Below are 19568 nucleotides of genomic sequence, written 5' to 3' on the forward strand. Positions count from 1 at the left end.
TAAATAATGAGATCAGTGATCGATAGCTTAACACAGACATCCTGTACTATAAACGTTACTGCAGCTCTTGAGATCCTCACAAAATCCTTCCCCCCTAGGACGCTTTGCAGTATTGAACTTAATTATATGGAGACAAAGGGATTTCTTTTTCCCCAGGGAAAAATTTTCCAGTACTTTAGAATAAGATGGATCCTGCTGCTTGTGCAAGGGTAGCGGGTATGTAAGCCTCAAAAAGGGGCTCTATCTGCCTTAACGTGGTGTACAATCCCAGTTCGGCACAGTGCCTAAAAACACTGGGCACAGAAAGATGGTTCTTGCTGACCGTTCTGGTTATAACCCTTTTACCCGAGGTCATAATCTTTTTTTATGGTATTTCAGCACTTTTGACTCTGTTCCAGCCAAAAAAATGGTGGAAGGAGCAGCTTCAGGGCTTTGAAGGGTGCGTGGGTTTAGGGTTCTATTGAATAGAGGGCGGCTCCTGAGGCTTCTGATCCAGATGGGTAAGTTTAAACCCAATCAGCGGAAGAGCTGAATGTCAAACCAATCCTCCCCGTGCCTGAACCTCTCACTTCTTACTTTGGCAACAGGGCCTTTTCCTCTGTAATTGCTGCTCCTGGGAATGTGTTGTCAAGTCTTATTTCCCCAGCTGAGCATCCTCTGCTGGGTCATCATCAGTGTCCACTCAATATGGTTTCATCAAAGCTTTTGGCTTTCAAAGAAGGCCGTAATTCATATTTTGTAGCTTCAGTGTATCTCACATTCACTTGAGTTCTCTCATTTTGCAACCCTCGCGTAAACCAAGGCAGCTGGATTTCACTGGCAGCTACGGAGGGGAGAGGAATTGGCTCTTGTGGATGCAATGTTATAGAACAGGAATAAGTACATTAAAGTCAAGGTTTTTTTCCTTTTTTAAATGAGAGCAGAAGAGACCTTTGATTTCTTTATCCTGGTTATATTCTGTTTAACTGCGAGTGGGAGAAGCAAGTGTTGGGGCTGATTTCGTGTCCAGGAGAGCGAGGTCCGCAGACGAGCCGTACTCTGCCACATACACATAGCAGCTCGTAAAGCCACTAACAAGCTTGGATGCGGTCAGCGTCGCAGCGAGAAGGGATCCCAGAGCAGGTACATTGTTTGATGTTTTAGCTGGAGGGATTGGAATGGCAGGTTACGTGACTTGGCCCTGGGGAGGCGATGCGGCGAGGCTGGAGCCCAGATCTCCTGCCCCGCAGTGCGCAGTGCATCTGGCATTCAGAGCCATTCGCTCATCCTCAGTCCCTATCTGAACTCTTCACAGCTTTACAGTGCTGCTTTTGAGCCCTCCAGCTAGATTTTGATCATTTTTTCCCTTGATTCCGTGTGGATCTCATTGGCTTTGGATCTGGACGATGTAACAAGTGAGGACAAAGCTCCAGGCGTTCTTGCTGCCTTATCTCCTTGGATACGTGGCAATAAGTCCTGCTCAGCCTTGGGAGCTTTGCCTCGAGAGCAGGAGGCATAACCGGGGTCCATTCAGCAGCAACGGGCTGGGTGCCGTGGGGGGATGCAGCCGAAGATGGCCCTGGCACAGGCTTCTCTGCAAGAAGCAATTAATGATGGGACACAACTGCCGCTGGCATTCACACCTTCGTACACCCAGCCTTGGCAACCACATCCGTGATCTCATGGAGCTGAGGTCACTTGAAAGATGTGGAAACTTTGAAGGTAGTCTCTTCAGCTTCTCCGTAAGAGGAATACAGGTTCTTTCCCAGGAGAGCCATCGTCCCGTCTTTCCGTGAAATGCTGCCTTGGCCATACGGTGGAAAAAAAAAAGTCATCAACCACCAGCCCGTTTGCTGAGCTCCCAAAGGGAAGCCTTGGAAAGCCTGCCAAGCACAGTATATTTTTATATTGCATCCATTATACAGTGTGTCAAAGAAGAATTCTCTCTGCTATTGAGTGATATTTATAGTCCATAAGGTTTTATGGCAGAGGTTGGGAGTCTGAGGTTGCTCTCAGAGCCGCAGGCTGTTGCCTTTGCCTTAAGTGGGAGCAAAGCTGTAAAGAGTGAGGGGAACCTTTGTGAAGAAACAGCTGGGCTGAACGGCCTGACCCGTCCTGCGGGAAGACAAAGGGGGACTTGCCAAAGCTGCAAATGAATTGGGCTGAGCAGCAAAGAGCAAGGACCTTGGTGGGAACCAGCGGCAGAGTCTAGGAGCAGGCAGAAAGCGGGGAACGTCTCAGGGATGGGGGCTGGAGTCTGGCCGAGCCTTGCCGTGGGCAAAGGAAATGGGGAATCCTACGACATCAAAAGGAATAAATGTGTGTTCTGAGTGGAGTAAGAACATTTGATGGAAGGCTTTGTCCCACCCCTTACTGGAAGCTGCGTGGAGGGTGCCCAGCAGAGCAAGTTATGTGTGTGGAACCATGTAGCTGTTATCTTGTGCAGATGTTCCTCCCTCCAGAACATTTCCACAGCCGAGAGAAGTAACTCGCGCTGATCTGGCAGGTATCTGCACACATTCCAGCAGGGAAGGAGCGATCCCAACAAGCCCTTCACTTCTCATTTTGATGAAGGTGTTGCAGACATTGTTTTGAGTCTCTCCTTGGGTCAGGGAGACTCCTGGGAAGACCCTGGTGACAGTTTCACCGGAACAATAATTCCCTTGTCTTGGAGGAGGCAACAAACCTCCAGGGATGGGGCAGCCACAACTTCTCTGGGCAACCTGGGCCAGGGCCTCCCCACCCTCACAGGAGAATGAGATCCTTCCTAGGATCTTATCTCAATCTCCCCTCTTTCAGCTGAGAACCATTCCCTCTCATCCTATCCCTGCCCTCCCGGATCAAGAGCCCCTCCCCAGCTTTCCTGGAGCCTCCTTCAGCACTGGAAGCTGCTCTAATGTTTCCTTGGAGCCTTCTCTTCTCCAGGCTGAACAACCCCAACTCTCTCAGCCTGTCCTTGTTTGGGAGATGCTTCAGCCCTTGGATCATCTCCGTGGCCTCCTCTTGGCTCACTCCAACAGCTCCATGTCCTTCTGTGCTGAGGATCAACTCCAGTTCAGCTCCCTCAGCAGAAGTGTCTGTAGGACCCACGCAGTTCTGGTGTTTCCACACTAAACTGCTCACATTCTCTACTAGATTAAGTCATGTTTTCTTATTACCCTTGGATTACCAGGAGTGCTTGTTCTTGATAGAATATTGTGTGAACTTTATTGAATGGGTTGTGTTGTAGTGGGTCTAAAAAAAGAGTAGCTCAGAATCTCAGGGCATCTCAGCTGGCTCAATGGAGATATGGTACAGCAACTTGATTTTTAGAGTGTAATTATGCAGAGTTCCTCTTTGAAGTGGATGAATCCAGCTCAGGGCTTGCAGTGGCCCTTTCCCAGCAGCCGTTTAATTCCATTACGGCCAGAGGGAGGGGATAGAGCCTCGAGCTTGAAGTACCTCCCTCACCCTTGGACTGGGGTGAGAATTCTCCCCACTGAGGAGCTGCAGGGTTATCCCTTTAGAGTTCAATACAACTTATTTAATGCCAAATTTAATCTATTGAGACACTAGTGGTTTTCTTTTGTTTTGGTCAAACAAAATGCAGCAACTTTTGTTTATGGTTTTGTCATATTGCAGGTCAATTCCCTACAAAAAGGAAAAAAAAAAAGGTTTTCAAAGCTTATAGAGTTTTTTCAGAGAAAAAAAACATTAAAGGTAGAAGTTACATATGTGTGTGTATATGATACTGCAGATGTAAGTGCAGATTCTTTTGGAAATACAGATTTGACAGGTTTAATTTACTTCGGGAGAATCCTTGCTAGGAAATGATTCTGGAATTTGGGAGGTAGCCACAAAGTGCATGGTGTGAGCTCCGGAGACCTGACCCGTCCACCTTCCATAGGCGTTTGAGAAACCAAAGTGTCCAGTCTGGATGTGGATGCTGCCCGACCAGCAGCACAGGACAAAAACCTTCTGGTCTTGTAAATCTGAACTGTGAAGGTTCAAACTTGCGCTTAGCTGGCCTGGAGTTTAAAACAAAGTTCTCGGTGTGCCAGCTTGCGCTTGCTTGCAGCCATACATGCCAAAGAGGAAACAGGCAGGTTTTGAGGTCCAAAACACTCAGGAAATGGAAATTCTCCTTCTGCAATAACAAATAATGAGGCATTTAAAAATTCTTTTATTAATAAAGGAAAATGTGATGCTGGGAAAAGGCACCGGTGCTGTTTCTCACTGAGCAGCAGCAGCCGGCAGTCCAAGCGGCTCAGCGAGCTCTGCAGCCCTGGTGCTCCTTGTGCTGGCGGTCGCTCTCCCAGGCGTTGTCCAGCAGGACAGATGGACTTTGAAACAGAGAGTCATAATTTCCTCTCCTGACCTACTTATTGCCATAAGCATTGGTCTGAACAAACGTGATGTGTGTTTCTGAAGCCATTGGATCTCTCTTGTAACCAGGCACCAGGTCCCCGGCAGTGGGACCGTTCCCTGGGCTATCACAGAGCAGAAATGTCCAGCCACCAGTTGCACAGCATCCCAGGAGATGATTTTCTATATAGGCATCGGGTCCGCATCTCTGAGAGGCACTTGGGGCTGAGCCAGCCGAGGGTAGGAGTTTTACATCTTACAGATAAGACATTCGGTTTTCCTGGGGATGATGCTTTGCTAGCGAGGAGCACGGAAGCCGTGCAGCTGCCTTGCTTGGAGTGCACGGCTGAGCTCAGAAATCTACTCTCCTCTATTTATAATAAAGAATGTGTTTAAGTGATGAGAAAGAGAAGAGAGCTGCTAGTAATTAGCTGCAAGTGGCTGTGAGGTTCATGAGCTGCGGAGATGCCCACCAGGGGTGTCCCAGCTGGGTGATGGGAGGGGAGTCACTGAAACAACCTTTAGAGGATGTGCAAAAGGAAAAGTCCCAGCAGCAAGGGTTTATTTTCCCTGGATATTGGGAATGAATCCAATCTGCTTGCTCTATCCAAGGTGAGGAAACGGGCTGCTGGAAAGCAGAAGAAATGAGAATGAAGCCAGCAGTACAGACTGGGCTGCTTGTACTTCAGGATCTGCTTCTCGCTTTCTCTGTCTCAGGCAGAGCTGCAGCATCTGGGCCCTCTCGTGGCTCGTGGGAAAAATCCCAGCAGCGCCAGAGCCTCCTTGGACACTGAAAGGATGGATGGAAAGGACTGGAGAGAGCAGAGAGTTAACCTGGCACCATTTAAGCTTTTGGCTGCACCCTGCTTTACCCCCTCTTTGTGCAGTCTACATTGTAGTTGTTATTTTCTGATTTGGAGAAGGAATTTGGTGCCAGCAGGGCTCCTGTTAAAATATAATAAAATAACCACATAAAATAATTACCTGCTGGGACAAGGAAGAGGTTGGCATATTGGCAGCAGAGTTTGGACCCTGGTCCTTCTTTTTAGGGAACTGTGATTGTTCAGATAACTCAGACAATTTGTGGGGTCTGGAGCACTCTTCCATTTTAGGGGACATCACAATAACATACAGAGGCTCCTTTCTCTACCAAGGGTCACCTTCACTGCCCGGAGTCCTCAAAGCCTGGTGGATGTTTGTGCTTTTGAGCTGGGTGATGACACTGTCACTTCATGGTGTGTTTTCTGGGTGCGCTGGAAAAGGGCAGGCATTGTTCCAGGCAAAGCCAGATGCTACCAAACCAGGGCCTCTTGGCATTTCACCTTCCTCTGGGGCTTTTTACAAGATGTTGTAAAGTCGCTTGACAATAGGCTGTGAATATTAATGGTCTCTTAGCCCAAAGGCAGATGGAAAAGAGGGTTTTCTTGTTATCAGTCTAAGTAGATGGTTTCTTTCATGTGTAACCTCCATAAATAAAATACCAGATGTGCTTGAGTTCTGTTTTCCTTGGCTTGGGGATTCTCATAAAGAATAGGAATACCTATTGTTATTGCTATTTTACGTCAAGCCTTTTCTAGCAGAAGCTGTCAAAGTGAGTTTGTGACTGCCAGGTGTATCAGCCAGGGATGCAGAATGGCCACCGTTGCATTCGACCTCGGTCCTGGGCTCTGAGCTCTTCATGTTAAGCCAGGCTTACCTGTAATTCTGAATCCCATCACAGAAATGCAGATCCTCCAACGTGCAGCTGACGTGTTGATGTGGAGCATTGTCAGAGCCCAGCACTGGGAGAGGGCAGCTCCCTGCACTGGGCAGACACAGTGTTTGGAGGGAGCAAAGGGGAAGCAGGACCTGGAATGGTCCTGGGAGAGAGCAGCTGGCCCTGCTGCAAATGCCGCAGCAGCCCTCAAGGTGAGCCCCAAACCCAGCCGAGCCTTCAGTCCACTGCTCTGTCCTGTCTGCACGCACCAACAGTACCTTGATGCACTGAAAAGGACGTTTCCGAGCCAAAAGGATGAGACGTGCAGGTAGGCAGAGCTGTGCGGTGCAGAGGAGAGAGCTCATCGCTGCCCTGTCTGACGTCGGAGGGATTTAGACTCATCTGGGGACTGAGAATGTATTAGAAACAAATCTAGCCCAGGTGCAAGCTAAATCTTCCAAAGTGGTTGAATTTAGTTTTATGAGGAACACGGTCCTTAGTTGGGTGGGATTGAACTCCTGTAAAAAGTCTAAGTATTCCTCTGCAAAGCTGCTCGAAACCATGGATGGGTTTTGTTTTAATTTAACTAAAACGATTTATTTCTTTTCGTACTGCAGCCCTGCCTCTTGGAATGCCAGGGGTTCCTTTGACCATTTGGAGGTCAGGCTGTATCTGGGGAGGTTTATATATTTCAGTGGTTATTTTATCCCAGGATCCGCACAGTTGGATTTGTCTCGCTTGGGCAGCGCCCAGGTAGGCAGGTGGTTGCTGAAGAGAATGAGCGTGAATATAAGCTACTGTACAGCTTGAAAACCCCTGGTGATCAGTGCCCAGAGACAGCACAGAGCTAGAAAGGCACGGCAATAGCTGGTTGGGGACGTTTCTGATTGGGGTTAAGAGGGTCACGAGAGCTGCCTGCATCCCAGTGCACAAGAGGTGCTCGTTTCTCTGTGAGTTATTTGGGAAACAAGCAGGAAATGAAATGGATAATTAGCAGTTTTGTTGCATCCATATCTTCCTCTAATCAACCCTGATTCCTGCCCACCTCTAATTTAGTGGGGATGCGAATTATCTGAAAATTGCTGGGTTCAAGTGAGTGCTGATTATCTGGCAACATGTGCTATATGGTGAAAGTTCAGTGCAGTATTCTCTTATCTGTTCCTAAGTCTTCCTTCAAAAATCAAAAGCAAAACTGTGTGCTTTAAAAAGAGGTTAATTGAAACCAAGTCTCAATTTGTAAGAAGTTTCCTATTGAATTGATTTGCATTTACATGGTACTTCAGTAACCCACAAATAAAACTCAGGCTAGGAAGAAGCCTTTCTCAAGGAACAGGATTCCGGGAGCTCCTTGATGTCCACTGTGCTTGACCTTGGAAATCAAGTGTAGGTGGAGCCTGTGGGTGCGATTCGAGGCGACCCATACTTGGTTTCAAGGGTTTGCAGGGAATCATCGGGAACGAGCTCCCACTGCCGTGAGTCCCTCATTTGGAAACAAGGATGGGTCGATGGGATCTCAGAGTAACTTTTCAGCTGTTAATTAGCAATTAATACCCTTGGCAATTAACGCTCTGAAGGGCTGATAGTGGGAGGGGATGGGGCTCTGTACTGGAGTGATTCAGGAGGCAGCAGAGCCCCGTGGCGCTCACGGCAGATGGGAACGGGGCTGGCTCCTGATAGACCACGAGCTCTGTCGGCGCTGGGTGAGCAAAGAAAACCAAGATTTATCTGCAGTAGCAGAAGGAAATGCACAGAGTGCAGTGTGGCTGGAGCATGCGTTTTTGGCAATGCTACAGCTAATTATTCTTCCATCCAGACCAAGTGCCTTAAAACAGTATTTGTCTCCGTTTTCCCACTTTCTTTTAAGAGGGAAAGGCATCTTTTCGGAGCAAAAAAAAGCAGCTTCTTGAGCATAAATACATTTTTAGAGTGCCTTGCTTAGTGCCAGATGTCAAAAATTTGCCAGCAACTGATAAGTCTTTTTAAAACCTCCTCATCTATTTCCCGTGTCCAACTGAAACTTGGCATTTCCTAATCTGGCCTTGATTTTTGATCTGTAACTGAAAATAATCAAAACGCCTAATGATGATGCAGCACACGGTCTCCTCCCTGCCGTCCAGTTGCTGGTCTCTGTTCCCTCTGCCAGTCCAGAGGCTGTGGCCGGGCTCGATGTTCCTATTTCTCGCAGGGTCTGTGTGTGAGCAGGGATTTGCAGCCCAGCAGTGGGAGAGGCTCCTTGTCTGCCTGAGCGGATCCCACTGCCCACACTTTCCCAAGGAGCCGGGGCAGCTGGAGCTCACAGGCTCTTGGCTGCAGGCTTTGGAGATTTCAGTCTGGGGTCACGTAGCCAGCTGATATTTTGTACGTTGGGAGCCTTGGCAACTTAGGCAGTCTGGGTTTTTTGGACTAATTAAAGTAGCTATCATGTATTTTGGTGAAGTTTGAAAATGCTTGGATGCAAACCATCTCCAGTGCTCATTAATAGCTTCTAGGTGGGCTCTGGGGAGGAGGCTGCTTCAGAGGCAGAGGGGAAGCACAGGTGTCAGCCTGTTTGGGTCCCCCTTGTTAAATCCCTTGCAGCTGAGCTAAGGAGTGGTAGGAGCCTGTGTTTAGGTAACATGGAAAACAAGGAGAATGGCAATTCCTACAATTTTGCCTCATAATTAGTCACTCACTGTGCTTCAAAGGTAATTGGAGATAGGTGCTCCCTTTCCCTGAAAGGTTTAGCCCACACCCAACCAAGAGGAAGGGAAATCTCTGGTTTCACTGGGTATTGTGACTCGTTCTGAATGTGAGTTACAGAAATCAGTAGAAAAGGTGTTCTGTGTTTATTTATTTATTTTTAGCGCCTTTTAGTTTAGTCTTTCCCAGATGAATGCTATTCAGGCAACTTGTGGGGGCTTATTTGAAAGAGTTCTACTGGAAAGGTATAATAGTTCTACACCTCTGATTTAATACAAGAAAGTAAAGCTTCCAAACCAACAGATTTTTAATGCAACAAATAGTTGGCCTTCTCATTTTCACAACAAGGTGACTGCTAGCAAGTGAGGCATCGTGTTGTGATAGTGAATAGTTCTTATCCATGTGAGCGCTGGTGTTCATCCAAGGTAGGAATCCTTTAGAGGGTGACATCTTAGTGGTTGAGCATGGAACAAGGGGGATCATTTTATACTGGTTAATGCTCTTTTTTTTCTTATTGGCACTGAAAATGTAATAATAGGAAAATAAGCTGTAACAAAAGGGGTTGGATTTGCTCTCGTGCAGAATCTCACCTGTGATCCCCCCCTTTTTTTTTTCTCTTCCAGACGTGAACGAGTGTGAGGTGGGGAACGGTGGCTGCGAGTCCCAGTGCCACAACACCATCGGGAGCTTCTACTGCAAGTGTATGGCAGGGCTGAGGCTGGAGCAGGACGGGAGGACGTGTGCAGGTAGGGCTGGGGCCACCTCGTGCAGCCAGGGATCAAATTTTCCCTCTGTGATTGTTCCCTGGCTTCCGTTTTCAACCTCCTGCTTTCAAACCAAAGTGGAAGAGAAGACACGTTGTTGTGTTTGTAAAATGAAAATGCTAGATGGGGTTTGTGTTAGCATAGAATCGTGAGCAAACCTCATGTCGTGTGTTGGTCTCAGCTCCTATAGCTTGAATCTGTGCTGTTGTGCACCGAGTAGGTTCCCTGTTCCTATCGCTCTGGGCGTTATCATCTGTGCAAGCGCTGGAGCCGAGAGTCAGAAAAATGCAAAAAGCTATTTGCTTATCAGAGCCAAGACCAAGATAGAGTTTTTTTTGGAGTATATTGCAGTTCCTGGATTCACTGACAGTATCAGAGCAAGGCACCTTTATGAGGCTCCTGCAGCCCACAGGTCTGGAGCTCAACATTCAACAGGGCACCCTATTGATCGCTTAGGCTGGTTGGGGGTTGTGGTGGAGCTCTCGTGTAGTTTTGGCAGTAGTCGGCTTAGCAGAAGTCCAAAAGTTTTCCAAATAATTTACAGAGATTGCTGACAAACTGGGAAAGAGTAATTTTGGTGGATATCGGTTTGGACATTGAAGAATTCTGCAGAAAAATGTCACTTTCTTGCCAATTTGGTACATTCGTCTTGTTTTGTTGAAACTAACTGAAAAGTATTTCCTGGCTCGGTACCACTGCAGGGATGTGTGAAATAAACAGCTCTGCCCTTATCTCAGCCAAGCTGAAATATTTTCAGTTTCCCCAGAATTCCCCTGATGAGGATTAGCTCCGCAGATGATTAAGAGGTTCAGGATTTTTGTGGAAACAAACAATCCTTTTCTTTTAGGACAGACAATGTCAATCTCTTTGCATATATCCTTGGAGTTATTTGTTGTGCCCAGAGCCTGCCCGTGCCCCCTCTCACCTCCCAGTGAGGGATGGAGGTGGCAGCCCAGCTCATTCCCTCTGTGTTGGTGGCAATGACTGCTCTTGTCCTCCTGGAGCTCCTCCTAAATTCTGAGTGCGTGTGTTCTGTCTGCATGTTCCATCATGCAAAAAAAAAAAAAAAGGCACAGGAAAGATTAAGCCCTAAATTAACTGACACTAGAATTTGCATTGGGCTGCATCACTCACACTCCCGTAATGATAGAATGACAGAGTGATTTGTGTTAGAAGGGACCTCAAAGTCCATCCAGTCCCACCACCTCCCACTGGATCAGGGGCTCCAAGCCCCATCCAACCTGGCCTTGAACCCCTCCAGGGATGGGGCAGCCCCCACGGCTCTGGGCAACCGGGCCAGGGCCTCCCCACTCTCACATTTAGCTCAAGCATGAACCTCTGTGCAGGATGGTGTTAGTGATGCTCTCTGTGGTTTGCACTTCTCCATCGGTCTCAGTGCTATGGTAGTTGTGGGACCCTGCTCTGCTCACCACTTTTTGCGTGAATTTTTATTTTTAGATCATATCTTTCCAAATACCCTGAATGCTAATGCATGTATTTAGCAGAGTGGATGGGATTAGATCCATGTTTGCACAGACGAGGGAGTTTAAAAAAGACAAAAGACACTGATTAATGTTTACAGTTTGCAAAATATTCAGCTTTTCTTGATCAAAGTCCTGATGGAGCCTGAATAAAGCAGTCTGGGCTTCAAACCATGAGGTTAGACATTTGGAGCCCTCGTTGGACAGGAGGGTTTGGACCTTGCTTCTTTCTGGAGGGTGGCCTGAGAAGATGAGTCGTGGATTCAGAGGCCAGCAGTTCACTTGCTTCACCCTTGTGACTTGGTTGCTGGCTGTTGCCGGGCTCGGAGCGATGTCAAGCTGGTCTCTCTGGAGTCCTGCTCTTTGAAGTATCTGCTAAACAAATAGCTACGCGATAACATCACAGGATGCTTTGTGTGGAGAGGCAGAAAACTGCCAGGACCCAGTGTCTGCTTCTAAGGTAGGAAAAACCTCTGCTCCTTGTGGACCTCCCGACCTCACCTCTAGTGAGGAAGAGATGGATGGTGTAGTTCAGGGACAGCTTGCTGCTTTTCTTGCCTGGAATTGGTTCCAGGTCTGGGTGATTTTTGGATGGAGATTGAAGCACTCGTGTTTACCTGAGCTGGTTGACCTGTGTCTGTGCAGGGATGGGTGAATGAACTCCAGGACTTCACAAGCTGTTGAGCGCTGAAGCACCACGTCGTCGGCTGTAATTTGTTTGGGTTACTGGGAGAATTTATGAATGCAAAGGCTGAATCTGAATGAAATTCCTTGAGAGTTATGGGTTCGGCCCAGCTCGGTCCCTGTTTAAAGAACCTCTCTGAATGTTAATGCTCTCCTAGCTAATTGCGCGGGAAGCAGTAACGATCTGCTGCTGATTGCAGTGTGTTGCCATACTCAACCTGCCTCTTAGTACTTAATCAGCTGAAGTAAATTAGGTGACAGGGAAGCTCGAGCTGGCTCGAACCTGGCCAAGGATAACTTATTTCATAAGCACTATTCAGTTTATGTTCAAGCCTGACGTACTTGTAATGCACGTGCTGCACCGCAGAGCCGTTCAGAAGAGTCAGAGCCTCTCACTGTTGCTTTTATTTCAGCAGTCTGAGAAAATACGAGACTGAACAAGTTTGTCGCGTAACGTGTTGAGCGGCGGCGGCTGTGCTGCGTTTGATTCTGCAGGGCAAGGAGCGAGGGCTCTTCGTTGGGGGCTGCGTGTGCCCCGGGTAGGAGGAATTTCCAGGTCACAGAGCCAGTGGAAAGGTCCCTTTGGTGCTTGTGGAGTCAGGGAGTCACTTGGAAAGCTGCGCTCGCTGTGATTCATCTGCATTCCAGGCAAGGGTAATTTAATGTAGACAATGTCTTAAAAACATTGCTGAACTGCGGAAGTCAGTCTCACCCATTTTTCATGGCTCTGTGGCAACTTTCTTTTCTGCATGTCAACACTACTGGAAACATTTCCAGGAACGGTGTCAGTGCTGGCCATTGTGATGGTTTCAATGTCACTGCTCAGAGGGAGAATTCCCAAGGAACCAGACCCAGGCCAGCTATGAAAATTCATCGTGTCTGGCAGTGTGTTAGTGTTAAATTGGTGAAGAATTTGGTAGATGAAAAGCGGCTCCTGGGAGGATGGCAGCATACACAGCGGCGTGTTGTGGAGGGGTGAAATGGGGCAGTGGGTTCATCACAGGACCTGGGGAGTCCAGGAATGATTTCTGGTGCTGTTCCATAACCCTGCTCCAGCAATCCCCCTCCAGTCCCTCTCCTGCCCCAGTGCTGAGCATCGTCTCAGGAAGCTCTGGCAGACCCACCAGGCAGAGAGAGGAAGGTGCGTGGTGAAGAGCTGGTGGGCTGCAGCTCATCTGCAGTTCCCACTGGTTTTCCTTCTCCAGACCCTATCTAAAAACTTGCAGCATCTTTTAGAAAGGTTAGGTTTTCTTCCACAAAGAAACTGTCCGATTTTGGGGTTGGATACTTTTGTTAAACTCAAGATACTAATGAGAAGCACGTGGGCTGTTGAGGTGGGTGAATATTAAGATATGCTGAAGCTTCTCTTGCTTGGAATGATCTGCAAAGGGGACTCGTGACTGGAGTCCACCAGTGGAACCTGCCCCAGCCATAGCCTCAAATTGTGATTTTCTTTTTGGATTCGATTTCTCCGTGTTTCAAAATTTTTCATGGAATGCTACTCATTGCAGCCTAAACCACAAGTTTTAATTTGGAATTTTACTACAGCCAAATAACGCTGCTAAAATGCCTAAAAGTAGCAGCCCTGCTCTCCGCCAGCTCAACCCTGTGAGCACATTGTTTCAAAACATTCCAGAAAGTTAAATGAGGCTCTTGCGCTTGCCTCTGGAAAATCCAATAAGCTATTCTTACTTCTTGTTTAATGAAAATGTAAAATAAAATTCTAGGCTCCGTCCTACAGGAAGCGGCCGCGCTATGGTTTTCCTTGGACCCGACACAGTGGCTGTTCCTCGTTTGAGCTCGGATTCGTTGATGGAGATTGCCCGTTTAGGTTATTTTAAGAAAAGCGCAGGGAGGGTTTAAGGGGAGCTCTTTGGGGTGTCGGTTCAGGACTTGCAAAGCCCTTGGGTTGCTGTGGAGTAGCTGGGTTTTGCCATCCTGTGCACACAGCATCGTGTTTGGACTGGCCACTCCAGCAAACCACTGGCCAGGGAGAACCTGAGCATGGAAGGTGGGGGGTCTGGTGGCTCCTGGCTCCTCTCACCCTTTGCCTCCCTGCTCTGTGACTCAGCTCCCTGCGGGCAGAGCGATGCAGGGATGCCCTGGGATGCTCTCGGATGCCGCCGACGGCCACTTTTAATCACTCACCAAGCATGTTTTGGGCAAATGCGTGGCTTTGTTTCACGGTGAAGGCTCTGCTTGAGTTTTGGCTGTGTGGATGGATGATGCAGCGGGTCCTTCACTAGGTACCATTGATCCACGTCCCGGGAACAGCACCAGGCTCCCACTGCAATGGGCAGAAGCTGCCTGTCCGTCCACTCCAACAGCATCCCGGGCACTTTGCTCCCTGCTACCCAGCAGTGTGCAAGCCTGGGTTGGGGAAAAAGTGGGATCCAAAAAGACCAGGATGGGAAAAAGTGGGATCAAAAAAGACCGGGTTGGGGAAAAAGTGGGATCCAAAAAGACCAGGATGGGAAAAAGTGGGATCCGAAAAGACCAGGATGGGAAAAAGTGGGATCCAAAAAGACCAGGATGGGGAAAAAGTGGGATCCAAAAAGACCGGGATGGGGAAGATGTGGGATCCAAAAAGACCAGGATGGGAAAAAGTGGGATCCAAAAAGACCAGGATGGGGAAAAGTGGGATCCAAAAAGACCAGGATGGGGAAAAAGTGGGATCCAAAAAGACCAGGATGGGGAAAAGTGGGATCCAAAAAGACCAGGATGGTGAATATGTGGGATCCGAAAAGCCTGGGATGGGGAAAATACGGGATCAGAGGAGACCAGGATGGGGAAAAGGTGGGATCTGACCATCCCGGGCTGGGGAAAGCCTCTGCCCTCCCGGGGCTCCGCGGGGGCGGTGCGGGGCGGGACCGGCATCCCTGCGCTCCGCTCCGCGTCCTCCAGGCGCTCCGCTTTGCATCCTCCGAGCGCTCTCCCCTGCGCTCCTCTCCTCTCCCCTCCGCATCCCCCCCTGCGCTCTGCCCCGCTCCTCTCCGCTCCTCTTCGCATCCTCCAACCGCTTCCCTCCTCTCCGCATCTCCCCCTGGCTCCTCTCCGCATCCCCCCTCTTCTCTCCGCATCCCCCCTCTTCTCTCCGCATCCCCCCTCTTCTCTCCGCATCCCCCCTCTTCACTCTGCATCCCCCCTCTCCACATCGCCCCGCGCTCCCTTCCACTTTTGGGCTCGTTCTCCCTTTTCCCCAGCTCTGCTTCTCCATCGTGCCACAGGACTCCACATTTTTTTTTTGTTTGTTTTCTTTTGTTTTGTTTGGGGTATTTTTTTTGTTTTTTCTTTTTTTTTTCCCTTTCCCTGTGGGACTGTGTTCTTTTTGTTTGCTTCTGTCTGGATGCCTGTGAACTCTCTGCCATGGGGCAGGAGCAGAGGCAGTTCTGGATGCTCCTGTGGTGCTTCGTCTTTCTGGGAGGCATCCCGGGTGCTGCTGGCAATCACTACCCCTACCTCTGGAGGAACTGCTACCCCTGCTACCTGGGGCGCGTGGGCTACGGCGCTGGGCTCACCGAGCTGAGGCCAGGTACGTGGCTGGGCTGGGGGTCCTTGTAGGAGCTCATTTTCTTGGGTGCAGGCAGCACAACGAGCCCAAGAGGCTCTGCTGCTGCTCGGGAGGTGGAAAACGGAGATGCCAGGTGGGATTCAGTTGCAAAAGTCACAAACTAGGGACCTGGGTGCACATCTGCCTATGGTTGTGCGGTCACTCTGTGTTCTCTGGGCACAGTCTGCCTCTGGCTGGTTTGTCATTCTGAAAAGTCACCCCTGGCAGAGGGGAAAGAACCTCATTTCTTCTCATCGGTGCAGCTCTGGCTTGGTTAAAGAGAGCTCCTGTGCAATATTCCTTCAAAAAATAAGTGTATGCATTTGGTTAGGATGCGTTGATTAGTTTCTTTCTCAGTTCCAAGGCTCTCGCCCTGCTGCGGGGCAATCGATGAAACCTGATACTGTTTCATCATGAAACAAATCTGACTTTCCACGAGACGGTCTGAGTTTGTCCCCGCTGCGTGAGCGGCGTACGGTGGAGCCCCGTGAAGGACGGAGCTCAGCGTTGCTCGGTGTCATCTTATGCATGAGGGGAGTCCTTGGGCAGCTGTGACCAGCGCTGGGAGCTGGGCAGCGTATGGGCTGTAGCTGGTTGATGCGGTTGGCAGAGTCGCGTCCCCCAGGTCACGTCTCTGCTCCGAAGGGTCCACGCTCACCAGTGTCTGTTCAAAACTCCCCACTAAGATGTCTCAGGCTGGTTGCTGTGAGTTGATCTTGTCCAGGCTGAGTGGTGGAGCAGGTGGGGGGGACGGTGTCACCCTGCACCCCCGTTGCACACGTGTGGCGCTGTCTGCTGCTGGTATCCCTGTATTTATCCTCTCTTCTCAGCTCTGAGAAGTCATGAGCATTAACAGATGTGGCTGCGAATAGAAGGTGGGGATCCAGGCACACCAGAAAGTGAACAATCACCTTCCATGTTTCCATTTCCCACTTGGTAAGGAGCAAGGTAATGCAGTTCGTCACTGGTATTGGGAGGTTTGCTTTGCTTTTTTTAATGAGGTTTGTGCTTTCTACTGCACAGCAAGGAGGAGATAAATACCTCTTTGTCACTTTCCAATAGCTCTTGTTGAACATTGATGTGCACTGGCTTGTGTGTGATGGTCGATGGGGACCCTGAGCGGGGTGAAAGTTCCACAGTTCCCCCCTGTTTCTTCCTCTTTGTGTGTTCAGCTGATGTAGCAGCAAATAAAGTTGGAGATTGCCTTGAAGACTTAGGGAAATAACAGGGAATATGTGAAGTTCACTAAAGACTTGGGATGCTTCTGAGTAATGTGGACATAAGGGAATGCATTATCTCATCGTGAGATAATCCTAATAAATAAGCGCCCCAAGCAGTCGATTAAAAAAGTGATAGCAGTGTTTTTGTGAGATGTGTCAGACCTTTGGAAATGGGGTGAGTGGTTGTTTTGTTGTTTACAGATCAGATCTTTGTCTCAAACTCAGATTGCATTTGCTGTCTCCATCCGACGACATTAGCTTATGCAACTTCTCCAAGACAAACTGAGACCCAGCTTTGTGTGAATTATTAATCTCCAGCTTTCCCATCCCTACTATGTAGTTTAGGAAGAAAACTTTTCCAGTGAGGGTGGGGAGGCCCTGGCCCAGGTGGCCCAGAGCAGTGGTGGCTGCCCCATTCCTGGAGGGGTTCAAGGCCGGGTTGGATGGGGCTTGGAGCCCCTGATCCAGCGGGAGGTGTCCCTGCCGAGGGCAGGGGTGGGACTAGATGGCCTTGGAGGTCCCTTCCAACCCAAAGCTTTCCATGGTTCTATGGTTTTCATGGTACCATGCACTGGTTTATGTGGAGTCCATTCCCATCTATTCCAGGCAGCGCATGCTTCTACTCAGACATGTTTCTTTCACCAAGGAGCTGCAAAAGCAAAGCAAACACAACAACCTGCTGTACATGTGCTTCATTGGCATTTTTACTGTATAGCTGGAGAATGGAGAGGTGTTTTGAGTAATAGTGGTGTACATTTCATTGAGGTCTTGAGTGCCTTGAAACACAGTCTGTGTGCAAACGTTGCTGTGTTAGTCCCTGGTGTTAGCATGAGTGGCCAATTGTAGTGCTGTGCGTTATGTTCTTCTACTGCTAACCTTTACAGGAGAGAGCGTTGTGCTCTGCTGGGGATTGGCATTGTCCTCACAGTGAAGTAGACCTGCTACCTTGATACTCTGCCTTCTCTGAAGTGTGTCAGGAAACAGCATAGAGCATGGCTGGTCGCTTTTGTATAATTAAAACGTTTCCATTAGCTCCTTTGATAGCAACTCGTGTTCCCAGCAGTCAGGAGTGTTGCCAGGTACGCGTCGGTGTTCACCTCTGTGCCGTTAGCTTCCGCGGGGACTGAGCCGGGGCGCCTCTGCACAGCTGCATCTTCCAGCACAAATGACTAGAAGTGGGGTAAAACCGAGCCGCGGAGGGGGGCTGGAGTGTGTGAGTGTAGCAGCGAGTCCAGAGCAGGCTGCTTGCTTGTTGTTACGTGCACCTCTGCTCCGCTCTGAGTAATACCTAATTATCAGCACCATCCGGAGACAGAAATGAGAGCTGGGCGACTCTCCCAGCTGCTGCCCTGGAAGGCAAAGAAAGGTGAGCTGAGGACAAAGCAAGGGACTGAGACAAACCAGCTCCCTGATACATTTTCACTTCACTAGTGCTTCTGTTCTGAAGTGCCTTTGGAAACAGCTGCTGGTGAGGATGGTGCAGGTAGCGTGGGAAAGTTATGGTCTTCTCCTGTCTGCCTAGAAGAGGGTGCAGTGGGAGGAGTGCCAGCTTGGACAACTTGGTGAAGCTGTTTAAGAGCCTTCAAGACTTTCCCAAATGCCTGGTTTACAACATGATGAAAACTGAGGGTGTAGAGGCATCTTGGCCACCACAAGATGACCTTTCTTCTTTCCTCACATGAGTTACTCGCATTCCAAGCTGAGACCAGCCTGAGGCAGGTACCATTCTTCCTCATCCTAGAGGAGGGAAAGGCTCCAGGTTAGCAGAGGGGGGATAAGATGTCATCCCCTCCCATGTCTTCCTAGCGCTGTTGGACCTTTGCACGGTCTACAAGGGAAACGGAATAACGGGACCTCTGATATCTCCCAACTATTCATGCTAAGGGATGTGAAATACATGCAAGAGATGAAATAATGCATAGGGTTTTTTCCTTCTAACACAGCCTGCACCCTGAGTTTCTGATCTCTGTCTGTAGTGCGGGGCAGCAGCAGGAACCCTGTGCTCCTCTGCGCAGGAGCGGTTGGCTGCAGCGATCCAGTGTGCCTCTAGGTTGGTTTGTCTCCTTCCAGTCTCTTTACTTATTAAAATTGCTGAACGAGCTTCAACAAACTGGTACCTGAAAGATAAAGTCACTAAATCCCACACATGCTCATCTTGATAGATTTTAATTAACCTTTTCCCTGCAGCCCTGCTCTGTAATCCAGGATAATTGCTGCAGGGATTAGAGCCTGGCACTGCTGCTTGGCCAGAGCGAACCTTAGCAACGTATCTACTGCCTGTGCTTCCAGCTGGGATGCATCTCCTCCTCCTTAGCCTTTCAGAGGAGATAAACTGCCTCTGTACCAAATATTCAGTAATTTGTAGAGCTGCCATTGCCACTTGACATGGAGCTCTTGCTGGAGACAAATCACAGTATTTCTTCTCGAAGGACCTGTGCGCTGAACCAAAGTCATCTCCTTGCACTCTGGTTTTTGTTTTGGTCCTGTGCTGGTATTCACCATGTTCAGTTACAGCAGGACCCCTGTTGGTCCACGTAGCCAGTATCTGAGGTCTGATGGATTGCCTCTGTTCAGGGAAGGGGCTGACGGGAGCATCAGCTGTTTCTTGGGTGAGCCCCATGTCCTCGTGGATGAGGACATGAACTCCGGTTTCCTTACGCAGCAGGGAGGTTTCCCAAGCCAAGTCCCACTCCCAGGCTCTTGCTCTGTTTGGTTGTCGTCTGCCTCGATGGGCTTCAGCCGGTATCCGCTGCCCTATCCATGCCGGCACGAGGGTTTGGCAAGCTCCGTCTTTGGCTCAGGGATGCTTGGTGTCAGCTACCCTTCTCGGGAGAGAAGCCTCTATGTTTCTAATTTGCTTTCTTTGGTATATTAATTTCAACCAGAGTTTGTCAGCTCTCCAATAGGAAAATAACCTCAGCGTGCCCCAAACCGCATCTCACAAAGAGTCATGTGGATTTTCATGTTTCTGTTCTGCCAAGACGTGCACTGAGGACAACATGACCCTTCACAGCTCTGTCCTGGCCCCGGGAAGCAGCTTCTGCTGCCTCATGGTTTGTATTCCTGGGGGAATCACTCGCTGACAAGCCTTGTGCCTGGGCAGGTGGGAGATGCTGCTGGGGTGGCCAGTGGACCTGCTCCCTCCCCAGGGGCCGATGCGTTGCCCTTCCT

The 19568-nt window shown here is 49.2% G+C and overlaps 1 protein-coding gene across 2 annotated transcripts in view; it reads left to right on the top strand.

Moving 5' to 3' along the window:
• Positions 1-19568, top strand: part of MEGF6 (multiple EGF like domains 6) — a 78592-nt gene that overhangs the window by 23890 nt on the left and 35134 nt on the right. The window contains exon 5 of one of the 2 annotated variants that reach the window (XM_069874597.1): positions 9322-9444. In XM_069874597.1, the coding sequence (XP_069730698.1) occupies positions 9322-9444 (123 nt within the window). Of the gene's footprint in view, positions 1-9321; positions 9445-14951; positions 15160-19568 lie in introns of those variants that run through there. The other variant, XM_069874598.1, reaches the window with a different exon arrangement.

Source organism: Phaenicophaeus curvirostris, chromosome 22, assembly GCF_032191515.1.
Source record: "Phaenicophaeus curvirostris isolate KB17595 chromosome 22, BPBGC_Pcur_1.0, whole genome shotgun sequence".
In the NCBI taxonomy this organism is placed as follows: Eukaryota; Metazoa; Chordata; class Aves; order Cuculiformes; family Cuculidae; genus Phaenicophaeus; species Phaenicophaeus curvirostris.